Source organism: Ziziphus jujuba, chromosome 1, assembly GCF_031755915.1.
Source record: "Ziziphus jujuba cultivar Dongzao chromosome 1, ASM3175591v1".
In the NCBI taxonomy this organism is placed as follows: Eukaryota; Viridiplantae; Streptophyta; class Magnoliopsida; order Rosales; family Rhamnaceae; genus Ziziphus; species Ziziphus jujuba.
The window spans coordinates 18,025,259-18,035,429 of record NC_083379.1 but is presented as its reverse complement, the minus strand read 5'-3'; the positions used below and the strand labels follow the sequence as shown (position 1 = coordinate 18,035,429).

General features: G+C 29.1%; 1 protein-coding gene across 1 annotated transcript; it reads left to right on the top strand.

Annotated features, from left to right (window-relative positions):
- The first annotated feature begins 2,987 nt into the window (after window positions 1–2,987).
- On the top strand, window positions 2,988–7,541 carry LOC107421386 (protein VASCULATURE COMPLEXITY AND CONNECTIVITY). The gene is made up of 3 exons (XM_016030618.4): window positions 2,988–3,329; window positions 3,493–3,698; window positions 7,159–7,541. Exons 1-3 carry the CDS (start codon window positions 3,231–3,233, stop codon window positions 7,367–7,369), a joined length of 516 nt encoding a protein of 171 aa, XP_015886104.3. The 5' UTR covers window positions 2,988–3,230; the 3' UTR covers window positions 7,370–7,541.
- The last annotated feature ends 2,630 nt before the right edge of the window (window positions 7,542–10,171 follow it).

The window sequence follows — 10,171 nt, the reverse complement described above, 5'->3', positions numbered from 1 at the left end:
ATTTGAAGTAAACCATATGAAGTACATGGCCAGATTAACGTACGATAGACTTTAGTTGTTGATATAAGAGCTCAGGTTGGTGATTTATATTGGGTTAATTTACTAATTTTAATATTTTTATTTTTTTGAAAAAACAAATGAATAAATATTCCAAGAGTTCTGTAAGGCCCATGATGACCCCTGCATCCATATGGTACTACTTTTGTTTTGCTTAAGTTTGATATATTTTATTGTTAATGAATAAATATTCCAAGAGTTCTGTAAGGCCCATGATGACCCCTGCATCTAGAAGGGACTACCTTTGTTTTGCTTAAGTTTGATATATTTTATTGTTAATGTTTATTGTTGTAATTTCAATGATGAAATTCTTGGACAGGAGAGGTGTAAGACCATCAAATTTTGTAGATCTTAAAATAGTAATTAAATATTTTATTGTTTTATTTGAATGTTTAAGGCATGATTTACTATGAAAAGAATTTTTTATGTTATTGCTTGTTATTGTATGAACAGTCTATTTTGTCCTTACCTATTTGACATTGAGTAGAGTATGATGATTCTTTTACCTTTTGATATATTTATTTGTATTATTATTATGAGTCTAGAAATTAGATTTTTTGAGGTGGAAAGCAGTGTAAAATTGCCTCTTTATAATAGGTGGATTCTTGACTTAACAGCCAAGTAAGCGCTAAGAGTAGAGTTAGGTCTAGAAGGCTACAAGTGGAATTTCATATCAAATTTTATATCTATAGAAAGCCTCGGAAGTCAATTTTCCAAAGATTTTTGTGGAATGATTTTTCGAGTTTTCTAGAAGAAGTTGTGAAGGTTTTAGTGACTATATGCCTAGGCTGATGGGTTTATCCAATTTTGGTCCTGTTTTGGAGTTAGAATTGGATTCAGTTGACCCATGGATATATAGGTATTAGGGGTGGATGAATTTTGGATAAGAAAACATATTTTTTAGCTTCTATTCATTTTTATTTATGTAAGATAATGAAAAGGAGATATTTATAATTTTTTGATTAACTTTCTTCATATTAATTGAAATAAGTTTTTGAAAAACCTAATGAGTTTTTAAATGTTATGTTAGAGTTCTCTTTATTTTAAATGATACAAACCTAGAGAGGAAGAAAGATACTATAGAGAAGAAAAGAAAAAAAAAAAGATTGATTGGTTTCTCCAAGATCGATTGATTTTTGAAGGTTTCTAAGGGAAGAGTTGAGAATTCATCAAAGATTTAGGTAAACACGTCTTTTGGTTTGGGATTGAGGTTCTAGTTTTGTAACCCAAAATAGACTAAGATTTGTTTTTATTTTGGTTTTGTTGTTCTTAGTTGGGACTCAAGAATAAAGAAAGCATTTTGTTTTGTAAAGACCCAAGTTAATTTTCTTAGTTATGGAGAATAGTCAGGATTTTATTTTATATGTATGTTTGATTTCGCATTTTTTTGTATGATAAGTATGTTTTTAATATATGTTTAAGATGTATCGAATGGCTTTGGAATTGATAATGTATATACTATGTTTTCTTCATCAGGTGATTGGAATAAGACTTCAATTAAAGAAATTTTTTTATCTATAGATACCAAAGTTATTTTAAGCTTGCCAATTGGTGGTAATGGTCGGTTTGACAGGCAAGCTTGATTTCATAAAAAAAAATCAAGTCTTTATCTGGGTTGCTCGTTAGTTAAGTGAGAAGAACGATATAAGTGAGTGCAGCAAAAAAAACAAGTGGATGAATGGTGGAAAAATATCTGAAATGTTAAGATTCCAAATAAAATCAAAGTTTTCCTTTGGCGCGCTTGCCACAGAGCTCTTCTATGTGCTAGAATGTTGAAGCAGAAGAAATTACTTATTGAAGACAAATGTTGCAATTGTAAGTAGAAAAAGTAGGATATAATTCATGCAATATGGTACTGTTCTAATGCGAATTGCATATGGAGTGCTTTGGACCGGTTTGATAAACTTTCAGGCGTGGGGTTTGGTTCTTTTTGTAATTTGCTATAGTGGACATATTTTAATTTATCTTCTTTTCAATTTGAAAGGTTCGTAGATGCTAGTTGGTTCTTTTGAAATAGGAGAAATGCTTTTCATGGGGAATTGATGGAACTAGGTAGCAAGCTACCTTCACATGGGTCTTCTTTAGTTGCTCCTCCAAATATTTTCAATCTCAAGTTTTCTAAAACATCTTTGATTGTAAATACCATTTTGATATTGCCATTATTAATGTTTGATAATATTGGTATGAGATTCTGAATGATAAAGGTCAATATCAATGCTAAATTTTAGTTTTAGCATTAGCATCACAATATCAAATGTGTCAAAAAAATAATAATAATAATAACAATGCCAAAAAACAGAGTGATAATAATTGATTTTTAGAGTATGTTCTATGTCCATCATGATTTGGGATAGGTGGCAAATAGCTCAACTTCTCGATAAAAGACCAATTACAATATATTAGGGTTTGTTTGTTAATATTTATGTCATTTGGTTATGGTTATCAAAATCATAAATGTGTTATACTATGTGTTTACACCATGATATCCAACCCAATCGAGCTGGATCATTTTCTCTACGAAGAGACAAACTTCCATAATTTCATTAACGTGAAAAAACTAAAATACTATTTAAAAAAAATGTAGAAGCCTTAAACAAAACTTTATGAGCCGTAATTAAAATAAAATGGAATATATATATATTTTTAAAGTACTTTCACAATAACAAATTATTCTTTTTGTTTCAATAATCTAACAGTAACATTCTGAAACATCGCATTGAGACGTATTTATCATTAATATTCATGCATTTAGACAAGAGTTTAAAAGAAGAAAGGAATGCCGCAGAACTAAAGACAACGCCTTACTTTCCTTCTTTCTTATGAAAGGAATATAAATAGAATATAATAAATCATAATAAAAAATAAGAAAGTTTTGAAGGGTTACATTTATATCCAAAATTTAGAGACTTGTCTAAAACATGTCAAAAACTCCATGTGACTCGTCACTGCCTTTAAATTGCTTTTAATTATTGCTATTCTAGTTTCCTGCTTTGATTCTTTGTTTCTTGTTTTATTTCCCGATTGAACAGCCTTTTTTTTCTTTTCGATATAAAATTTTGGTTCTGCTTTAATGCCTGATTCTTATAAGATAATAATATATTTTAATTGCCATAAATTTACTGGTAACTATTCTTCTTCTCCTCCTCCTCACTGAACAAACTCAAACCACAAAGATGGAAAAAATCAATGTGGCTTTGGTCTGTCTCTTGATTATGGGAATTGACATTGGTGCAGGACTACTTGGGATTCTTGCTCAAATTGAAGAAAAAAAGGTACTCCAAGAATGATCAAAATCTGATCATATATATATATATATATACATATGTATATATGAGAAGTAACTTTTTCTGCAATTGATTTTACATATATGTTTATTTAATTAACAATTAGTTAATTTAATTTAATTACACATTTACACCCCCCAAAATGCTCTAGGTTCATTCAACGGGGTGGATTCCAGAATGTAGGCATCTGGATCATAGAGCTCTGATGCTAGGTTTTGGTGCAGCTGCACTTTTAGCCTTTTCTCACGTAATTTCTCACTTGTCTGATGGCTACATTTGCACCTGCTCCAAGAAAGGCCACAAAAATGAAACTTCATCAAATAAGCAATTAACCATGGTTTTCCTCTTTCTTTCCTGGTATACTTTTTCTTCCATTTCTTTTTCACTTTAATTTTCACATCCCAACCATTCGTTTAAGTCCTCCTGGAATTAATATAATATAATTCTTATGGTCATTGTCATGCCAGCACTTATATATATGTAATATAAGGTATTTGACAGAGATGCTCTTGAACTCTAGAGGTTTTGGAACTTTATTCTCATAACTTTTTCTTTTTATGACATTTTAATCTCTGAATTCGCATTTTTCTTTTACATATGGTCTTTAAACATTTTTTTTTTTTTAATGTTCATTCCGTTACCATTTTGAACACATGCATATCAGATGAAGAAACAGAGAGGGATAAAAGTGATCTTTTCACTTTCTAAAAAAATTTTCAGGAATTGTAGTATCAAAACTTTTCTAGTTTAAATATATTTTTCTTATTAAATATCCAAATCTTAAAATATAAAATAAAATAAAAAATGAAGAAAAGTCCTTAAATTTTGATTTCATACTAATTAAAAGTTCATTTGTCATAAGTTATTAAGCATTCGTAAGCAAACTTAGTTTTATAGTTTTTTTTTTTTTTTTTTTTTGTAATAACCATTTTATTGGAAAAAATGTAATAAGTTTTTTTTTTTTTTTGGGGCAATATTATAAGCTAAACTATATAGTTATTTTGTAAGTATTGGTGCATTATTGGAATGAATAACAGTAGTGAGGTTTTAGGTTTTATTATTTTTTGAAAACTTGGTACTAATTCTTAAATTGCCTTAATATTCCCAAATCCTGGTTGCGCTCTAACTATCGTAATAATCTGTCAGGAATAATGTCCTAACATGAGGTGGAAATGTATTAGTATGGGTGGGAGAGAAATTATATATAATGATGATATGCATAATAATAAAATAATAATATACATATACATATACATATATATGTACATAGTCATATATTTTTGTGAGTGATAGATACTGTGGGTGTGTTAAGGGAAGTGTAAACTATATTTCAATATCCCGTACCATATTGTGGGAAATCGTGTCACCCGTGAAAATATTTTTATATACATAAATAAAGTTTTAATAGGCTAAAAATATAGTTTCCACCTTATGTTGGACATCTAATAACCTAGCAAGCACTATGGATTGCTATTTGCTTAACTGGTGTTGCAGTGTTAAATCATTATATATATATATATATAATTTTTCTCCCAACTATGCCAATACATTTCCACCTTATGTTGGATTTGGGAATAGTGAGGGCAATTTAAAAGTTAGTATAAAATTATAAAAAAAATAATAAAATCTAAAAATATACTAGTAGTGTTCAATTTCAATTATGCACCAATAATTACATAATAACTATATATTTCAGCTTATGATATTGTAAATATAAATATATATAGCTTATGACATTTTTTCTTAAAAATGGTTTCTTACAACCCAAAAAAAAAAATAAAAAAAAGACAAAAAAAAAAAAAACTGTGCAACAAAGTTTCCTTACAAATGCTTAATAGCGTATGATAAATGAACTTTTAATTAATAGGAAATCAAACTTTATAATGGCTTTTTTTTTTTAAGATTCAAATATTTAATCAGAAAAAATATAAATGTTTTAAAGGTTATTAGCACAGATGCCCAATGAATTATATAAGATTTTGCATTTTAATCCTTAAAATTTTTTAAAGGATAAAAATACTATATGTGTACTCCTTACTATTCCTCTTTGTTTCCTCTTGTGACATGCATGTGTTTAAAATGGTCCGTGAATGAACGTAAACAAGTTTAAAGACTATTCGCACAAGAGAGATGTGAGTTCAGAGACTAAACTGCTCCCCAAAAAAAAAAAAATAAATAAAAGAGGCTAAAGTAACAAACTTTGTGTAGTTCAAAGATATTTAATTCAATTATCCTCTTATATATATATATATATATATACAGGTTTTATATGTTGGGAACATAGTACTTACCTTGTTGAGCTCCTATTGGCATTGCACTGTTAGCACTTTATGTGCTAACATGTTCCCATCTTATATTGAAAACGATTGCCTCTATCCAATCATTAATCTTTCTCTCTTTCTCTCTATGTATATATATGATATTTTTTTCTTATCTAAAAGTATTGGATAAATTATGTCTAAAATTCATTCTATTATCAATAATAAGGTGCCATTTTATTAGTAATAGAATGAATTCTGTACAAAATTTTCTTCACAAATCCTAGCTAAGAGAACCATTATATATATTAAAATATGCATGCATGAATGTCAATATGATGGGACAATCTGATCACCATCTTATGTGTATGCTGTGTGTGTGTATATATAGTGAGATTCTCATCCAGATCCTAATCCAAAGATAGAGTTCAAGAAAAGCCTATAAATAATAACATGTGCCTTCGCTAAATTTTATTTTGGTCCATAGAGTTTCATCTATATATATATATATATATATATATCTATAAGAAGAATTTTCCTATTAAGATTTCTGATGATTTTTCTATTAAAATCTTATTTTTTAATCATTAGATTACTCTAAATATTAAAATGTAAAATTATTTTTGTAATTTAATTGAGCCCACATAAGATTCCATTTTCCCTCTTAGGGTTTTTAATACATCACTCAACTTATTTAAATCACAAAAATATTTTTAAGTCTTAGCATTTGAATAATTTAAGAACTGATAATAAAAGTTCTGATGGTTTTGTCATGAAAACGTCATGATCAAAGATAGACTATACATAGAGATGTATTTTGCTACATCATAAACAAACTTTAATTTTTCAAGTATGTGGAAAAGTATATCTATTATATTTAAGAAGGGTTACTTTTCGTTTTCCTAAGTTTTTTACCAATATTTTTGACAAACTAAAAATAACATAATCCAATAGTATATTAAAGATGAGAAATTGAATTCTTCACTTTTTTTTTTAATTAGGTATCATTTGTTAATGTATTAATTTTTTTATTCTAAATTATATGTAATTTGCTTATTTTAATAGCTTGCTCATGTTAATTAATAGTATTTAAGCACATCTGATTTAGTAATTACAAATATAAGGAGAAAAAAATAAAACATAAAAACAAAATAAAACACAATTTAAAATTTGTTAGTTTCTAGTTTTTGTTTTTTTTTCTTTATATATTTAGTTAATTAATATGCTTAACAAACTCTAATTACTTAAATGTAACAAACTATACACAATATACAAGAAAAAAACAAAGACTGAACAACGATATCTAATTGATTAATTTGTTTGTTAGGTACACTTATAACTTTGAGTGAAGGCACCATACACCCTTTGAATCGTACCTCCATATGTAAATCTGAAAATTTCAATTGTAAGATCAATTAAATACGTATGTAACCTTCCTACTGAAAATGTATGTGTGTGTGTGTGTGTGTGTGCATATAATTGTATCTCATGCAATGAAAATAATTCCGCATTTGGATTGAAAAAGTGAATCAATTCTGATTGTAAGAATGGCAAAGCAGGATATCATTCGGGTTTGGATTTTCGCTGCTGCTGGTGGGGACACTGGCCAACTTGAAACTGAGACGACAGTGCATTTTCGCAGATCACCATTTTCTATCAGAAGGAGTATCCTTCTGCTTCCTTCATGGATTTTTAGCGGCTATATATTACAAATTGGCCGCCGACGCCACAATCCAAGAACAAGGAATAAGCCCCACAACCTCCGTTTGATTAATTTCCACCTCTATTATATTTGCTCAATGCATTTACTGCTGCAACGAAATTTCAACGATAACACCAACATGTGTTTATAAGTAACCTCCTTCATATGTGAGGACTGGGTTTAAACTATCCAAAAAATAATCATAATCAGGGACATCCCTGCTATATTTATTAGTGAATGTATCCAATCAAGTCGATATGATTTTTATTTTTTATTTTTTATTTTTTATTTTTCGTTTTTATATTGGAATACTTTTTGAATTTTAACTTTTGAACTTTACAAAAGGAAACAGTGGTGTTATTATTCAGCTCTCCGTGTTATAGTTACGATTACGGTTTTGCCTCAGGTTTCCTTTCTTCGTTTATCTTCTTACTACATGGTATTATAATTCTTTTAACTTTTTCTATCAGAAAAAATCACCCAAAAAAAAAAATTAAAAGAAATTCGCACAATATATATAGCACACGTCATGTCATTTCATAATATATTATGGTCCATCATCATATGACAATTGTAGTTGAATATTCATGCTTTTGATACTTTCAGTTGTGTTGCGCCTACAATTGGCGCCATTGTCATGATCTTCAACCAAGCAGTAAGGATTGAAAGGATTAAGCGACCCTTCAGTTTGTTCCAACACTAGATTATCTTGTTCACAAGGTTGCTTTTCCTTGCCAACTAGTCCTTCTAGCTTTGCTGCCACTTCCTTCCACGTCCTTCATACTAGCTGATGAGAATCCGTCCGAACCTGCACAACTAACAACCCGTTGAGGTGCTGACCCGATACGGATGAAGACCGGACCGATTACTAGGGCTCAAGCTAAGAGATTTAAGGACAATCTGGATGCTTTTATCTAGGGAGTAATTAATTCTCAAAGGGGGTTGTCAATACCTGAAGATACAAGATCCGTTTTAAGCATCCAAGTGGTGAAGGCCGATACGGACCTGGGTAGCTATTTTCATGCAAATATAGACTCCGAGTAGCAAGAAATGGTTCCAACACTTCCTGGATTCAATACATATCTCTAAGAGGTCATGGAATCAAGTCAAGGTAGCTTCAAAGGCAATCAAAAAGGGCTTGTGCGCATGGGAGAGAAAGTTGGCCAGTTTTGCTGTATTATTTGCTGGCTTTACTGTATTTTGCTGAGTTTGCATTTTTTCTTTGATCCGAGCAAGGAAAATGTGTGGGACTCAATGATAATCCTATTTGGCATCCTAAAAGGCATATGAAAGCTGATTTGGAGCTTAAATTGGTCAAAGATTGGTCCAAGATAGCTTAGTAAAAAAGATAGTTATTTAGTCTCCTAATTTGATTTTGACTTATTGTTTTAGAAAATTAATCTTTTATTTGGTTTTGATTTATTTTTTTGCTGGAAAAATCAACTTAGGAAATTTATTATTTTTTTATTTTCATTATAAATTAATTAATTCCTATTTCAAAATTAAGGAATTAATTAATCCAAATTAGATTAGAAAATGATGTGATTTTCGGCCAACATTAGGTTTCCTATTCTATGTGGCCGGTTTTATTTAGTTAATTAGGGTTGTATTTTATAATTTTTAGCTTATTTAAGGGCTTGTTTTATCAATAATATTCAGTACATTATTCATCTAGAAAAATTAATTGTGAGATAGAATTCTCTTTGTTCTCTTTTAACACCTAAAACACCATTAGAGAGTGAGTGTTTTAGTTTTGACTTATCAATAGGACTTCCACAACCTATTGTAGCGTCTTCATTATGCCAAGGTTTTGAATCACAAGGTGGTTAGGGGTTAAGAGTTTTCTATAAGAACTTGAACTTAATTGAAATTTGGACTAATATAGTACGAGTTTAGGCGCGAGTCAACCTAGGTTTGTATCATTTGGTATCAGAGTGGAATTTTGTTCAGGTTTGATCTATCTTTATTTGCTTTATTTGTTTTTGTGTTATTCTGCAATTTTAGCATTAGGTTAAGGTTACTTCTATCATCATACACGTTCTGCATATTTAAAAAAAAAAAATTCATTCATAGCCGAAATTAGGTTTCTTTGTTTTATTGTATTTTGCTTTCTAGTTTGTTGGTTGTTTTTCATCTTTGTTCTTAGTAATTTAGTTAATTGTTGATTTTTATTTGCTGTTTTTCTCTTAAATATTTGCATTCATATATTAAAAAAAAAAAAAAAGAAAAAAAAGAAGAAGAAAAGAAGTGTGTTTGTGGCAACATATATAAATTTACAAAAAATTTACAAATTTATAATTTGTTGTTGGTGGTCACAAGTTTGGTGGATTTTTGGTGTTGGAATTGCTATTTTTGGTGTTGATATTTGCTACTAGAGTTGTTTTACATTATGTGAGTGAATAAAAAAAGAAAAAAGAAAAGCCGAATATAAAAAAAAAAAAAAATTGCAGTTTGTTGAATTTGGAGTTTGATTTATTTGCTGGAAAATGTTGGAGCTGCTGAGTTGTTGCATATTTACTCATTATTTGGAGTTGTTGGGACTTTATTTGCTGCTGGAAATATGTATTTGTGAGTGTCAAAATTATTTGGATTAAAATTAGTTAAATGATTTGATGCGAAAACTTGAATTACAAAGAACAACAATCAACCACTATTCTATATTTTTGTTTAATTTGATTCTTGCTCGTATTTGAATTTCTTTCTCTAAATTTTATTTTTGAATTCTTAATTTTTTACCATCTGGTCCAGTTCTTATTGATTCTGAAATTTCCTTTGTTAAATTGCTTTATTTTTGTTTAGAAAAGTCGAGAAACAGGTGTTTAAAATTCATTCTGTATTGCTTGCTTTTTGCTACTGTTTTATTAATATGT

Bases quoted from the DNA above. Each gene is read 5' to 3' on its own strand.
- LOC107421386 (XM_016030618.4), top strand. From the start codon at position 3,231: ATGGAAAAAATCAATGTGGCTTTGGTCTGTCTCTTGATTATGGGAATT. The intron at 3,330-3,492 runs GTACTCCAAGAA...AAAATGCTCTAG, and splicing joins CTCAAATTGAAGAAAAAAAG to GTTCATTCAACGGGGTGGAT. The intron at 3,699-7,158 runs GTATACTTTTTC...ATGGCAAAGCAG, and splicing joins GTTTTCCTCTTTCTTTCCTG to GATATCATTCGGGTTTGGAT.